General features: G+C 34.2%; 2 protein-coding genes and 1 long non-coding RNA gene across 3 annotated transcripts; 1 reads left to right on the plus strand and 2 right to left on the minus strand.

Moving 5' to 3' along the window:
• Nucleotides 1–1100: 1100 nt before the first annotated feature.
• Nucleotides 1101–2734, minus strand: LOC112775026 (protein MITOFERRINLIKE 1, chloroplastic). Its single transcript, XM_025818495.3, has one exon. It carries the CDS (start codon nucleotides 2612–2614, stop codon nucleotides 1475–1477), a length of 1140 nt encoding a protein of 379 aa, XP_025674280.1. The 5' UTR covers nucleotides 2615–2734; the 3' UTR covers nucleotides 1101–1474.
• A 302-nt stretch (nucleotides 2735–3036) lies between these two features.
• Nucleotides 3037–4366, plus strand: LOC112775030 (uncharacterized). The gene is made up of 2 exons (XR_003189427.3): nucleotides 3037–3177; nucleotides 3584–4366. It is a non-coding gene; the product is annotated as an uncharacterized lncRNA (long non-coding RNA).
• Nucleotides 4367–11460: 7094 nt separating this feature from the next.
• LOC112775027 (uncharacterized) lies at nucleotides 11461–15166 on the minus strand. Its single transcript, XM_025818498.2, has 8 exons — nucleotides 14938–15166; nucleotides 14614–14806; nucleotides 14147–14209; nucleotides 13897–14036; nucleotides 13332–13369; nucleotides 13203–13248; nucleotides 12225–12389; nucleotides 11461–11927 (listed from the first exon to the last, which is right to left on the minus strand). The coding sequence occupies exons 1-8, from the start codon at nucleotides 15056–15058 to the stop codon at nucleotides 11764–11766; spliced, it is 930 nt and encodes a 309-aa protein (XP_025674283.1). The 5' UTR covers nucleotides 15059–15166; the 3' UTR covers nucleotides 11461–11763.
• Between the last annotated feature and the right edge of the window lie 521 nt (nucleotides 15167–15687).

Consider the following 15687-nt stretch of genomic DNA (forward strand, 5'->3'; position numbering starts at 1 on the left):
ATTTTGATTTTTTGTTAAAGAATAAATGCACAATGTATATTACTTAACTTGCAAACTAATATTGAATATGTATATAAAAATTTATTTATGTTTTTGACATGAAAAAAAATGGTCTAGCACATATAAACAAGATAACATAATTGATATACATACATTGGATCATATGAGCAGCCAATACCCTAGTAGAGCCAAGGAAAGAATTGTTGAACACAACACTTCTCATTCATTGGGAATAAACTCGGTCATTTTTTCAGAATAAATACTTGTCAAACATATAGCTATAATACTTATCATGTAAAGTATTATCTACTGTTCTACTATTATATATAGAGATATACTGATCTGCGGTTCGGTTGTGAAAATTAGAATCGCAAACCGAACTAAACCGCATAAAAACCGATCCAACATCTAAAAATCATCCAAAATTGAGCGGTTTATTTTCATTTTCGGTTTGGATTGGTTCGGATTTGCGGTTTTTTAGACTGATTTGGATCTGAACACCTCTATGAATCACCGAGCCAAGTTCGAGTGACCCGAACTATGACCCGGTCTTGATTTAGTTACTCTCCCAGGTTTCGTTTTCTTTTTCCAGATCAGTCCCGGACCACTTCTGGTCCGGGCAAACGTGCCTCAAAATTTTTTATAATTTTTTTGTTCAGAATAATCTATTCCTCTTCAAATATCTTTATAAATATACTTGATCAAGCGTATTACCATACTAGAACTTTATTTTAAAAATAGATTGATAGATGATGCAATAATAACTCAATTTGAATTTATCACTCCACATTTTTTTTCTTATCTTCTAGTTCCCGTACTGTACTTAAATTCAAGTTTGGCTTCTGTTATCTTCTTCACTTATAAGCTGCTGACTAAGCTAACAGAGTAACTAACTCTCTAACATCATAACAAACTTTTACATTGGTTCTTAACAGCTTAACTAACACCTCAACTAACTACACTCTCTAATATCCCTTTCAGCCACTTTTAACAAGCTCTAATTCTGAAATCTTATCTTTTCAGCACCAGAATCAGCTACTAACAAGGTTGCTCACTCGTCTGAATTAACCAAACCGCAATTGTGAAAGAGGAACATGATCTTGAACGACAACAGAACAAAACCATTCATAGATCCTATTACACCAAGCATAAGTTGAGTTGGAAAGTGAAAACTATGCCGAAAATTGGCAAGATAATTTCAAATTGAAAGCATTACAACAAATTTCTTGCATATAGCCTAGTGAGGTATCATGAGTTCATGATAAAAACATGCTTGAAGCACCATATTAACTATGCTAGCATTTAGCCACAGGATAACTAACTTCCTAATGTATTTAACTGAAGCAACTACTTATGTCAATTGCACAGATATCAAACAAAACAGGGGTAACCAATATCCTAACAAGCAAAACTAAGCAAGAGAGAACCAAAGAGAATCCGAAATACCGACAAGGCGGCAATAAACTCATGAGCCTCAGCTAGGAGAAGCAGGCACTTCACTCAACTCCTTTTGCCTCAGATATTGTTGCAGTATAGTGAGCCTAGCAGTTTCAAATGCAAAGTAACCCAATGCTGAAAAGCAAGCACTATGAAGAACTCTAGGCCCCATTCCACGGGTAAGTCCAACCCACCCTTCCTCCTTTAATATCTGCTTCACTGTCGCCGAAACCCCGCCATACACAACAGCAGCAGCCTTGTTCACAGCATCTCCGTGAACCTGAGTCATCAGCCTTGTCTTCACCACATCCAAAGGAGTGGTTATAGAAGCCGAAATTGCGCCGGCAAGTGCGCCACAAAGCACACTCTGAACAGGTTCCAAGTGAGACTTCTTAGTAGTGTTCAAAACCGCAGCTTTCAAGTACTCAAATGATGAATAACTCAAAACCCCAGCAGGTAAATTCCTCAGCAATGTAGCAGAGTAACCAGCATATAACCCTAAAAACCCATCCTTTTCTAAAATCTTCACCAAAACCTGCCAAGATCTTCCCTTTGCACCAGCTTGCATTCTCTGAGTAATCAATTCCTTAGGTACCATTATAGCAGAAGACATAATATTCCCCATTGCACCAGCACTAGGTGGAATCAACACAGAAGGGAACCCTTCAATTTTGGATAGAAATGACTTACCGAACTCGCAGGTTCCGAAATACACTGCAGAAGAAGCGGTGGATCCAACAATAACCGCAGATACGCCACTGTAAAATCCGAGAATACCCTTTTGCTGGAAGGTCTTCACGACCGCGTCAAGGGCATTCTTGTAAAGTTGGGATGCTCCTTTGGTCTGCATCTTGGTCTTGATTGTGTCGAGCGGGTGGAGGCAGACGTAGGTGAAGGCGCCGGCGATTCCGCCACCGGCTGCGCCGATTAGTGCACGCTCGACGACGGTGAGGTTTTTGAGCAAAGTTTGGGGCTTTGGGGCGGGCTTTGAAGTGGGCCGGATCCATTGTGGGCTGTGAGCGGTGGGGTATGTGGCGGTGGCGGTGGTAGAAGCGAAAGGAGGGTTTGTAGCGGTGGCGGCGAAGTGATTGAGGATGGAGGGGAAATCAGTGGGGTGGCGGTGGGGATTGGGATTGGGAGAAGGGAGGCCAAGAGAGGATGAGATCCTGGCCTCCATTGAAGAGAATCTGGCGTGAGCTTCGGCCACTCTTGCCTTGCGCGTTAAACACAGTCAGTGACAGCGGAGCTAAAAAATAAAAGCGCAAAATCAAAATTATCGGTAAACACTTAACATACGTATCTTAAAATATAAAATATATATTAAAAATAATATATATATTTAATATTTTTTATGATGAAAAATGACAAGTATAAGTTTTAAATAATATTTGAGAACCAAAACTCAATATTGTATTTACTAGTAAAATTTTAATTTTGAAGACAAATTTCCAAGGTTCTGAAAACCGAATCGGTCATCAAACCGTTCTAGCTATTGGTTTATTGGTTTATAAATTTAACCGATTTGACCGTAATGAAACCGAAAAAACCGTTTTATAATAAAATAATAAATATAAATAAACTGATATCATATACATGCAGGCAAACTCAACAATTATATTGAATTAGGGGAAGTATAAGGTATAGAGTGAATAATTCAACCATCAATAAAACAAGCAAATTCACAACAATTAAGAAGGAAGATTGAATTAGTGAGAGGGTGAGCTTCTTGCAGCAGTTCAGGTAAGACCTCCCCTTTATCCTCTTCAAAGTTCAATCTGTTGTATTTGTGCTATATTGTTTTCTTCTGTGGTTTATTCTGAATATGCTTATGGTGTATTATTGATGATTCTGTTAAGTTTTGAGTTATTAATTTACTGAATTTTTATTTGAATTCAGTTTATTGATATTGAATTAATGCTGTTGAGATTGATTTATAAATCCAATCTGTTGTACTTGTGCTGTATCGAATTTTTCTTCTGAGTTACTAATCTGTATGATTGAATCTTTTCTGTTGCATTTAACTGAATTCATTTATTTATTAAATTTTTCAGTTGAATTTTGCTAAGCTGCATCTTGTTTTACTTGAATTTTGTTGTTGTTGAATCTTGAATTCTTATTATTGAGTTCTGATTTTAACTACTTTCAGTTATTATAGCAGATAAATCATCAGAAAACAACTGATATTGTTTAGATATTTAAAGCAACATGTTGTGCAACAACTAGAAAAGAGAGAAGAACAAGTAATTGAGGAGGAACAACAGCAGGCAACGGTGGTGGCACCACGAGAGAAAAAGGAACCACCGGCTACTGTGTTGGCAGAATCTGTGGAAACGGAAACAGAGCAGGCACTAGTGGTGATAACTGATAAGAATAGAGGAAATGGAACCACAGCAGACATTAGTAGTTAGTGGGAAAAAAACTAAGTGGAAAATAATGGTGTGCTTGCTTATCTACTGCATTAGCCAAACAAAAATAATTAAGCAGCACTTTCTTGATTATCCCTGACCCTATTTTGTAGTCAATTAGATGCACAAAGAGAATTGAAGTTAGTCCACAAGTTGGAACATGAAGCCATATTTTTTTTTCCTTTGCTCTCTCCCTCCCTCTCCTCTCCCTCGTCTTTCAAACACATCTTATTTTGGATGATGTATGATGTATTATAGTAGTGTATCAATTGTTAGAAAGTAGAGACCCAAGATACATAAATAGAATAACTTTTAGGAAACATTTCAGGTGCACTGGGAGTACCGGTATTCCAGTTGTTTTAAACGTTGATCTGAATTATAAAAAATATATATAATATATATTAATTAAAATCAACGGTTAAAACAAGTGCATATATATATTAATTGAAATCAACGGTTAAAACAACTGGTGCACTGGTACTCCCCGGTGCACTTGAAATGTTTCCTAACTTTTATAACAGAAATGATATGCGTATTTTTCCATTTACGTTTAGTTGTCAAAAATATTTTGCTTTTATAAATATCATACTATCTCTTATTATTAAGGTAATTTTTAAATTTTCATTCTACAAATATGAAAATATTTTACACACCAAAAATCAACTATTATATTTTAATGTATATTTATATGTTTAACTTTATATAATTTTAATTTATATTTTGTGTTAGTATGTATTAAATAATACTTATACAAAATTGTATATAATTTTAATTGCATAGAATATTTAACGTTCTATTGTTTCATCACAAGTGCATAAAGCACCCCAATGACAAAAAAAGAACGCAAAGAAGAAGCGTGCGATGCCACTAGAAGTTAGAGTGTGTCTATACATTCTCACTAATGAAACTGGTTTTTGTTAAGTTTAAACCATTTAGTTGAACTTAGTTGCCAAAAGACTTAGAAATATAGCGGGACTAAAAAAAATACAAAAATCATAAAATGGCATTTGTATTTCATTCCTCCAAAGTGAATACAAAAGGCATATGCATCCAGGTGCAGTGTCAAGTTGAAGTGCACCATAGCTAATAATACCACCAACGGCCTCAGCATTCTCTGAGAAAACTGAACGCAACAAAATACACAACAAATCACTGTTTTCACTTCTATAAATGTTGCTCAAACTAAAAGAGTTTCTTCTCTAAAAGACAGCACAAACTAAGTTTATTGACAGCACACAATTTTCATGCAACATCAGCAAATACAGCATTTCATCAATAATCAAAATCACAGGGGAAGACGTTGGCTCATATAGATCATTAACTGCTATACAGGAAATTGAAGTCAAGAATACATTATACATTGAATGAAGAATGAACCAATTTCGCATACACAAAGGTAAAATGAGACCCAAGTTTTGCACCTTTGCAACTAGCAGACAAAAACTAATAAAAAACACTAAAGCTATAACTCCTATGAAAAAAAGAAAAACCTTTTTCTATTTAGACGAAATTAAATCCATAACAACAAAATCAAATTTACATTGTCACAAGGCAAGCAATGGGAAAGAAATGTTTGTTTTGTTTCTTTCTTTCTTCCTTCCTTCCCATTCCCTTGATCACACTAATTGTCCAATCAATTGTTCAACCTAGTAAGTAATAACACTGCCAAATCAAAATGCTACACAAAGAAAAAAGGACACAAAGTGATAAAAGAAGGGAGCAGGGTGTGGAACTAATAAAATCAGAACGGCTAAAAGTACAGCATCATTGGTAATCCTTCCCAGAAGCCTTGCATTGCAGTGCCATAACATATCATATTATCAAATCTGAGTTAACTCCACCAACCAAAAAGTTCAATTGAAGCGCCTAGCATGATCATCAATGTGCATAAAGACAAATTAGTTGTTCCACACAAGAGAAAAACCCCAATGTAATGTCATTTGTCTTCTCATTTGTTTACATAGGATGGAGCTTTGGCAAATAAGTTTCAATATCAATAATGCATTCACAACCAGACTCGTTTTCTTTCTCTTTTTAATTCTATATACGTAAAAGTGAAAAAATTATTCCATAAAAATTCTATAATCAGTACCATATTCATCTCAATGATGATTTTCAGCAACAAAAAATTAGCTTAGTGATAGTTTCAACAACAAATTATTCAGGGTTCAGTGATAATCAGTGACGAATTGACAGTCGGTGATTATTTTCAGCAACAAAAGGGTGACTAGTTCAGTGATATTTTCAGCACCAAAATCAAAGGCAGCAACAAAACAGAAAAGGAAAGAACTGGGGAATTTGTAAGAACTCACCAAATTGGGACCAGCTTCTGGTTGTGCGAAGGAAGCTGGCGGCAAGGAGGAATCCCCGGGACCTGTTGCTTCTGCCTCCGGCAACGACGAGCGCAACGAAGGTGCGGGACTGACTGAGAGACGGTGACGAGACAGGGTACGACGAAGATGACCAGTCCCAGGACCTGCTGCTTCTGCCTCCGGCGACAACGAGGGTAGGGAAGGCGCGCGAGCGCGACTGAGTGAAGAACGCTGAGCGACGGTGAGAGAGAGACGGTGAGGGAGGAGAAGGTCGCTTAAGAACGCTGAGCGACGTCGTATCAGAAATTTAATAAAAAAAATTAATTAAGCATGATCCGGTCCGGTTTATTTAAACCAACCAGATCGAACCGAATTTAAATAATAAATACTAAACCGATTATTTAAATACACCAATCACAATGTAACACATTAACAACTTAAAAAAAAGATGTTTTGAACATTTTTATGGGAGTATCTCCCTATCATGAAATGCTATATAATTTATGTTTTGTATCGGTTCGATTTGACAAAATTGCGAGTGCAACAGCTGCAAAAGTTTAGGTGCAACGTGCAACTGCTACGTAACACAATATTTAACATGGAAATATGTCAACTATAGAGATTAGTTTATCAAATAAACCTTTTCGTTATCATTAATTAGAATATAAGAACAATTCAATCAATAATAATCTTATATGCCAATCTTGGCCTTCCTAAGCTGGTGAAAACAAAACCCTGTTCATATGACCATTTTTTATTAAGAGTTTTAGTTCGTGTGTATACTGTGCTCTGAAGTGTTTTGAGAGACATTTAGAATGAAAACAGGTTTAAATCCTAGAAGAGATTGTAAATACTTTCTGTTTATTGCATGCTGATGTGAATAAAGGTGAATATGTAAGTACACTCCTAACAAAATCATTACATTTTGAATTTCAAATAAACAACTAATGTAACTACTTGTATTCATTTTTCAACCAGAATAATCAATGTCTATAAAGTACAAACTACCTTGAGTCTGAATAAGGATATAAATACATTGCTATGATCGAAACACACTGGCAGTCACTTCTCAATAAAGTTACCTTACCTCTGACACCATGCAAAATTGATCCACCTGAGTTGTTGTGAAATTCAGAAAAAGATGTTAATAGTAAGGACAATCAAGTATAACATTGTAACCATGATGCACCCACAACCCATAAGGGCACCCCCAAAGAACAAAATAATAAAAAACGTCGATCAACTCAAATACATTCCTCAAAGATCAGCATATTTAAAGGAAGACTAACATTTGAAACCTTCAATCTCCAACTATAGTTCTATGCTCGAAACATTAAGAAATCAATTAAAAGCGAGTGTTCATCTCATCAATTACAATATTGTGTGAATATACAAAGACTCGAGGTATAAATCAATTAAAAAAACTATAATGTTACTTTTTTCTATCTTTTGTTTAGCCTACTTGCTGCTGCAAGTGATTCGAGATAAAAGTGATATACATAGTCGGAACACTGCAAACTAGAGATATATAAGAAAAAGAAATGGTAAGTAAGTTCATCGCCATATGTCACTTGAATCAGTAACTGAGCAAAGGCATCCATGCATTTCTCAGCCAAAAAGTAATAAACTTACCAACGGGTCGTCCATAGGCGTTCCCATCAGTGCAAGAAAATATAGCCTTTAAAAGTAGCAGAGGAATCAACCAGAGCCTTCAAATAAATTTTACAAGAGCAAAGAGCAAAAAGGAATTGAGTTTACCTTTCTGTAGGAATTTATCCAGGAAAGTGACATCAGTCCTATGACACAAATGTTCAAAATTGATAACCTTAGCTTTTAAAGATTAAGAGGGTCTAAATATGGAAGGAGAATTACACACACAAACACTCTCGCTCTCTTAGAATTTCTTTGTTTTCTTTTCTTTTCAACCAAAAAAGATACATTCAAGTAAATAGCAGAAGAGTTTTGCAAGCAGAAGCTATTAAAAAGCAGAGAAAGAAACAGTTCCTAATTCAACTTAAGGGATTCTAAATTCAAGTTATGTCAAATTAGAAAATTTTTGGTATCATAGTTGAGGAGCTAAATAGGGAAGACATTTTTTAATCACTCTGATTTATGTTTACATGATACTGGGAAAAAGAAAAAAGTCCATAGGCCTTTTCATGGGGACTGTATATTATAATTCATTTCCATTTTGCTCCTCTCCAAGAACAGCATGGAGTAATGGGGAACAGAATGCATTCGTTGCTCCTCTTCAAAAATCACATCATCTTTGTTGGAATTGGATGCACTTTTCTTTACATAATCACAATTGATATTCATGGAATAGACTATGAAATTTCTACTTGGCTGATCATATCACCAAGATGATGATGACAAACTATTACATAACACCAAACAACATCAATCTCACATATGCATAAATTCCTAATTTTCACTTATTTCCATATATCACTATCATTGACATACTCTGCACAAAAGCATTCGCCTCAATTGTCTGGAGCTGCCAGGGCAGCAACATCCTCTGCAGTAGTACCCTCATCGATTCGACACCAATTAAGCACTTGGAATCCGTGAAAATGTGTCACACTAGGTCTGGGAAATAAGACTGTGAGCGGCACCAAAAGAAAGTCTCCCGGTGACTCCTCACAAGAAGAAAAAGAGAAGGATGACAGTTTGGAATCCCCTGAGAATGAAGAATATCCAGATAACAAAAGAGCAAGGATAGAAGAGGAGAATGTTCCTGAAGAGGAGGAGCAGAATCAAGTTGGAGAATTAGGTTGCAATCTTGATGTTGCAAACCAAATGATGAACAATTCTGGCTCTTTTTGTTACTCAAAAGGTCTCCTGTTGAGGCCAGGGATTACTCAGCTTCCTTATTTGGTCATGAGGGAGTAATCCCTGGCCTCAAGAGGAGACCTTTTGAGTAACAAAAAGGAGTCAGAATTGTTCATCATTTGGTTTGCAACATCAAGATTGCAACCTAATTCTCCAATTTGATTCTGCTCTTCCTCTTCAGGGACATTCTCCTCTTCTATCCTTGCTCTTTTGTTATCTTCCTTCTCAGGGATTCCAAACTGTCATCCTTCTCCTTTTCTTCTTCTGAGGAGTCACCGGGAGACTTCCTTTTGGTGCCGCTCACAGTCTTATTTCCCAGACCTAGAACATCGTCATCGCTGTGAGCCATCCTAGAACAACAAAAGGAGAATTAAATCAGCAAAGTTAACAAGAATCCTCACTTAACAAGCAAAGTTAAGCCTCTTCAAAATCAGCAAACATTCAACCCAAAATTCACACATAAAAGATATTTTCGTTCTAAATCTAGATCCAACTTTATGAATATGAACAAAAAACATTAGAAAATTCAAAATTCATCTAATAATCTTTCTTTACTTAAAAACAAGGCACACATAATACTGAACTGTGACTAGTGTGAAACCCTAGCATAGAACGTGAAACCGAATTTTCCAAAACTAGAACTACACAATAGAAAAAAACGAATTAGAATTCAGGATTGAGCTGTTGCAATTGTAAATAATGTGATAATGATTTGAAGGAGAACGTAAATCGCGAAGAAAATCCAAATTCAGAGCACTAACAATAGAAAGAAACGAATTAGCATTCAGGATTGAGCTGTTGCAATTGTAAATAATGTGATAATGATTTGAAGGAGAACCTAAATCGCGAAGAAAATCCAAATTCAGAGCACTAAAAACGAAGAGAAGAAGAGAAACTTACGAAGAAACAGAGATGGAGAAGAATTTCGTGCGAGTCTCTGCGATTTCAAATTTGAGTGTAATCCTTAAGAGTGTTTAAATTTAAGTGTGGAAGAAACGAAATAAAAGCCCAATATATTACATAAAGGCCCAATAAATTCTATATGGGACAATGTTTTCACTTTTTATGTTAAATCGTATAATATAAAGTTATATTTATGTACTATTATTTTTCAATATTTATAATTTCTACTAATAAAGAATGGATGCAACACAAAAATATTAAACATAATATATTTAATTATGCAAAATCCTTACTACTTATGAGGCTCATTTTTCCTTATAGCGTAGATTAAGAAAAAATAATTGGAGAGGTGGATCAAATTTAGGTTGTGTATTAAAAAAAAAATAGAATAAGAAGACGAATTGATTGAAATTATGATGATGATGTGATATGAGGGATTGATCTCTCTTACCTCGTCTCTCTCGAACCTTTTCCTTTTTATTTTTATTTTTTCGTTCTCAAAACGACTAAATTTTTTTTATACGAAAAATATATTAGTGTTTTTATTGAATATGATATTATTAAATATAATTATAGGTAAATAAATTTTGTAGATAAAAAATTAACACAGTATATAAAATATGTATTAGATACGTTTTAAAAATAACATAACTCATAGATATCTAAACTAAATATTTTCACAATTATTTTAACTCACTATAACTCATTAAGTTCTAGTATGAAAATTTTTAAATTTTTTAAATAAAAATCCTATTACATCTACAAAAGAATTAAATTTTATTCTTATAAAACTTATCAAAATATATTTAAATTAATTAGTTTAAATAACTCTTACCTAACATAATAGGTGTTATTTGGTCGATCTGTTATCTCTTGGAGTATATGTATTTATTGGTATTGAAAAAGAAATGTTAGATAATTAAATTTTCTTTTAACTAAGTTAAACCAAATCAAATTTATGTTAAGCGCATTTTTTCTTTGCGTTCTTCTTCTTTCTCCTCATATTTCTTCGTTATCATCATCATAGTATTTTTTTTTTCCTTCTCTTCCTTTTTCTGCATCTTTTTCTCTTCTTCCTTTTTCTTTTCATTATTTTTTCTTTTTTTAAAAAACAAAAAGAGAATAAAGAAAAGAAAATACATGACAAAAAACAAGAGTAACGAAAAAAAGAAAGAAGAAGAAGCATTCTAGTTTAGGTGCAACGTGCAACTGCTACGTAACACCATATTTAACATGGAAATATGTCAACTATAGAGATTAGTTTATCAAATAAACCTTTTCGTTATCATTAATTATTAGAATATAAGAACGATTCAATCAATAATAATCTTATATGCCAATCTTGGCCTTCCTAAGCTGGTGAAAACAAAACCCTGTTCATATGACCATTTTTTATTAAGAGTTTTAGTTCGCGTGTATGCTGTGCTCTGAAGTGTTTTGAGAGACATTTAGAATGAAAACAGGTTTAAATCCCAGAAGAGATTGTAAATACTTTCTGTTTATTGCATGCTGATGTGAATAAAGGTGAATATGTAAGTACACTCCTAACAAAATCATTACATTTTGAATTTCAAATAAACAACTAATGTAACTACTTGTATTTATTTTTCAACCAGAATAATCAATGTCTACAAAGTACAATGAATAAGGATATAAATACACTGCTATGATCGAAACACTGTGGCAGTCACTTCTCAATAAAGTAACCTCTAACAGCATGCAATTCTCTTAACAAGCTATACACTCTGTTCCATCTCTAACTAAACAGCAAACATTGGATGCAATGCAATCATATCTCCTTCAAGCATGCCTTTGAGACATTGGCACGTTATTATCACTTGGTTGTATAACAAATAATTCATTCAATGATCTCACAATGATCTATAATCCTTCACCATTAAAATTTCGCTGCATAATTTTCGTGGCACTTGCTCTATCTTTGTTCCCTCTTGCCATGCTTGACCTATACAAACCCCTGGACCTATATGACGGATATATATAACAAGTTGATCGTTGAAAGGGTATGGATGTTTAACTGCAAAACCCAGAGACAACTGAAATTTAATAAATTCGGCACGTGCCAGCACCTTAAACGATGCATAGCCACCCTGTTTGTTATATGTTGTATAATCACACAACAGAATAAGAAACATATGAAGTGGTAAAAGGGTCACCAAGAAAACAATGACACAGTAGTAGACCATGCTGAAATCTATCATAGAGAAGTTTAGAGTAAAATTATGGCGAGTTTAGAATTCAGTTAATGGTATGAAGATGCAATATGAACGTACAGTCAGAAACACATTGTATGAAAGAAACAAATGGTGCTTACCAGGTTTTGGAAAGCCTTGTGGGAATTCTTTCACATCAAAAAGTCCATCCCCAAATTCATATGCTAAATCACAAGGCTGCTCAGTTGGCATAACTTCCTTAATGTCTCTCAGTGCAAAATACAAAGGAGCAAAAGAGTCAGCAAATGGGGCCAAAATTGATCCACCTGAGTTGTTGTGAAATTCAGAAAAAGATGTTAATAGTAAGGACAATCAAGTATAACCTTGTAACCATGATGCACCCACAACCCATAAGGGCACCCCAAATAACAAAATAAAAAAAGGTCGATCAACTCGAATACATTCCTCAAAGATCCTTCATTAAACCACAATGACATCAGCATATTTAAAGGAAGACTAACATTTGAAACCTCTTCAATCTCCAACTATAGTTCTATGCTCGACATTATGAAATCACAATCTAAAAAAGTGAAGAGTGATACTATACAAGGTTGACATCATTATGGAGAGATTTCAAATATTGTAATTAGAAAATTTAGATGTTTCTTATTTTCTTTTAATTTTTCCTTCTGTGTATGGGCACATATTCTGTTGATCTGTTCTAATAATAGCTATTTTATTTGATCAATATGAACAATCAACACACCAGATCAATCATAAAAGTTCCTCATAAAAGTTGTCACTTGTCACCATTTCTTTTTTCTTCCTCTCTAGCAGAGAAAATTGACAAGTAAAAATGAATGTTCATCTCATCAATTACAATATTGCATGAATATACAAAGATTCAAGGTATAAATCAATTAAAAAAACTATAATGTTACTTTTTTTTCTTTCTTTTGTTTAGCCTAGTTGCTGCTGCAAGTGATTCGAGATAAAGGTGATATACACAGTTGGAACATTGCAAACTAGAGATATATAAGAAAAAGAAATGGTACGTAAGTTCATCGCCATATGTCACTTGAATCAGTAACTGAGCAAAGGCATCCATGCATTTCTCAGCCAAAAAGTAATAAACTTACCAATGAGACGTCCATAGGCCTTCCCATCAGTGCAAGAAAATATAGCCTTTAAAAGTAGCAGACAAATCAACCAGAGTCTTCAAATAAATTTTACAAACAGCAAAGAGCAAAAAGGAATCGTGAGTTTACCTTTCTGTAGGAATTTATCCAGGAAAGTGGCATTGGTCCTATGACACAAATGTTCAAAATTGATAACCTTAGCTTTAAAAGATTAAGACGGGCTAAATATGGAAGGAGAACTACACACACTCTCTCTCTCTTCACACACACACAGAATTTCTTTTTTTTTTCTTTTCTTTTCAACCAAAAAAGATACATTCAAGTACAATAGTAGAAGAGTTTTGCAAGCAGAAGCTATTATAAAGAGCAGGATGAAATTGCAGAGAAAGAAACAGTTCCTAATTCAACTTAAGGGGTTCTAAAATTCAAGTTATGTCAAATTAGAAAATTTTTGGTATCAAAGTTCAGGAGTTAAATAGGGAAAGACATTTTTTAATCACTCTGATATATGTTTACATGAAACTAGGAAAAAGAAACAAGTCCATAGGCCTTTTCATGGGGACTGTATTTTTTAATTCATTTCCATTTTGCTCCTCTCCAAGAACAGCATGGAGTAATGGGGAACAGAATGCATTCATTATATTAATGTATGACCAGTACCTACAATAACAATGAACCGATTCACCTGACTAACCTCCAGTTGTTCGGCAGTTATAATATTCAAGCATAACATCATCTTTGTTGGAGTTGGCAAACAACTGCGATGCACTTTTCTTTACAAGCTTGGAATCCTCATATCGCGAACCTGCTATCTGCCAAGCGATTGATACAAGTCTGCAAAAATCTCCCAAAGATGTACACTCTCATACTTAGTAAAGATCAATTTGAAATACAAATTTAAGTTACTGAATATAAGTATTTCCATAAAGGAGAGAGGAACATACCTAGGTTTTAACAGAAGCAGCAGTCGATGACGTCTTTCCTCAGGAATATCTTCAATCTTTTTCCTGAAAATGAAGGTGACATTATTGAACCAAAAATCTAGTTGCAATGTATTCCCTCACAGCAGCACACTGACATTACATAATCACAAATGATAATCATGGGATAGACTATGAAGCTATGAAGCACAAATGTGATACAATAGGACATGGTAGCATATAAAATTAGTACAAAAGTCACAAAACTTTCATATTTTGTCTGTTAATAATAATAATAGTAACAGAGACAAATGAAACTATTTCCTATAATTGATGACATCAACAATCAACTAAGATTCCACCAACTACTAAAGAAATGATAAGTAAGACAAATGGAGCATTTCCTATAACTGATGAAGAATCAAGAAAAAAATTCCATCATCATAATTCATAAGTGTGAAGTGTGAAGTGTGGAGCAGAGAGTGACTAACCAAAGATAAGCAGCAGGGTTATAAGAAGAAGGGTCCAAAGGCACTAATTCATTAGGAGGATCAAGAAAAGTGACCACATCCTGTTCATCAAAGTAAACCCTTTTCCCATTTGGAAGCATCTCAAAGGGTTTATCATCCCAAGGGGACACGTTCACTTCACTGCTTCTTCTGCTTCCACACGCAGCTCCCAAACCTGTTACCAACAACCAAAAAAGAATCCAACTTTGTCCTTTGAGGTTTGTTTGGGTGATACATACCGATATATCAAATTGAAGAAGCAGCAGCATGAGGAAGAAGTAGTGTTACTGTTGCTATGTGACTGACCTGTGAAGTTCGGAAAGCGTGGATGGAGACGGAGGAAGCTAGTTTTTCGGGGAAAGGAGGGAGGAGTTGAGTGGCGCCCCCACCACCACTGAGTTGTAGTTGTTGATGCTGCTACCTCCATGGGAGAAGGTCGCAGCCTCGCAGGTAGAGAGGTTGGTGAGTCAAACGCTGCGTAATGAATATGCACTCACTAAACGCAATGTCGTTTCAGATACATATACATTACATTACAATTTAGATTATATTAATTAATGCTTGTTTTGAAAATAATAAAGGTATAGTTCTTACGAACTTTTTTTTTTTTTTTGAATTATATGGTAAATATGTAAGTTTAGGAATTTTTTTTTAATAGAATGAAAGAAATTAATAAAGGTAGGATTCACATTTTAAATAATAATAAAATAATAAAAAATAATTATAAAAAAAATTATATTTTTTATATTATTTTAATCTGTACAATAAAGTGCTCTTTTTTTATATTGTATTATTAGGTGTGAAATCTTCTATAACAAATTAAATTATGTGTTAAATATTGTTACAAAATTGAGGTCTTGTGTTTTTATAATTAAAATAATATTTTTTAACAAAATATCATTGAGGTTTTGTGTTTTAATAATTAAAATAATATTTTTTTATTATAAAATGTGAATGATGTTTTATTCTTTTATAATTAATTTTTTTTATTATGCTAATGAGTAATAGCTCAAATGGCATAGTCTCCCTATACTCAATTAAGAGGTTGTGGGTTCG

This window comes from Arachis hypogaea, chromosome 19, assembly GCF_003086295.3.
Source record: "Arachis hypogaea cultivar Tifrunner chromosome 19, arahy.Tifrunner.gnm2.J5K5, whole genome shotgun sequence".
In the NCBI taxonomy this organism is placed as follows: domain Eukaryota; kingdom Viridiplantae; phylum Streptophyta; class Magnoliopsida; order Fabales; family Fabaceae; genus Arachis; species Arachis hypogaea.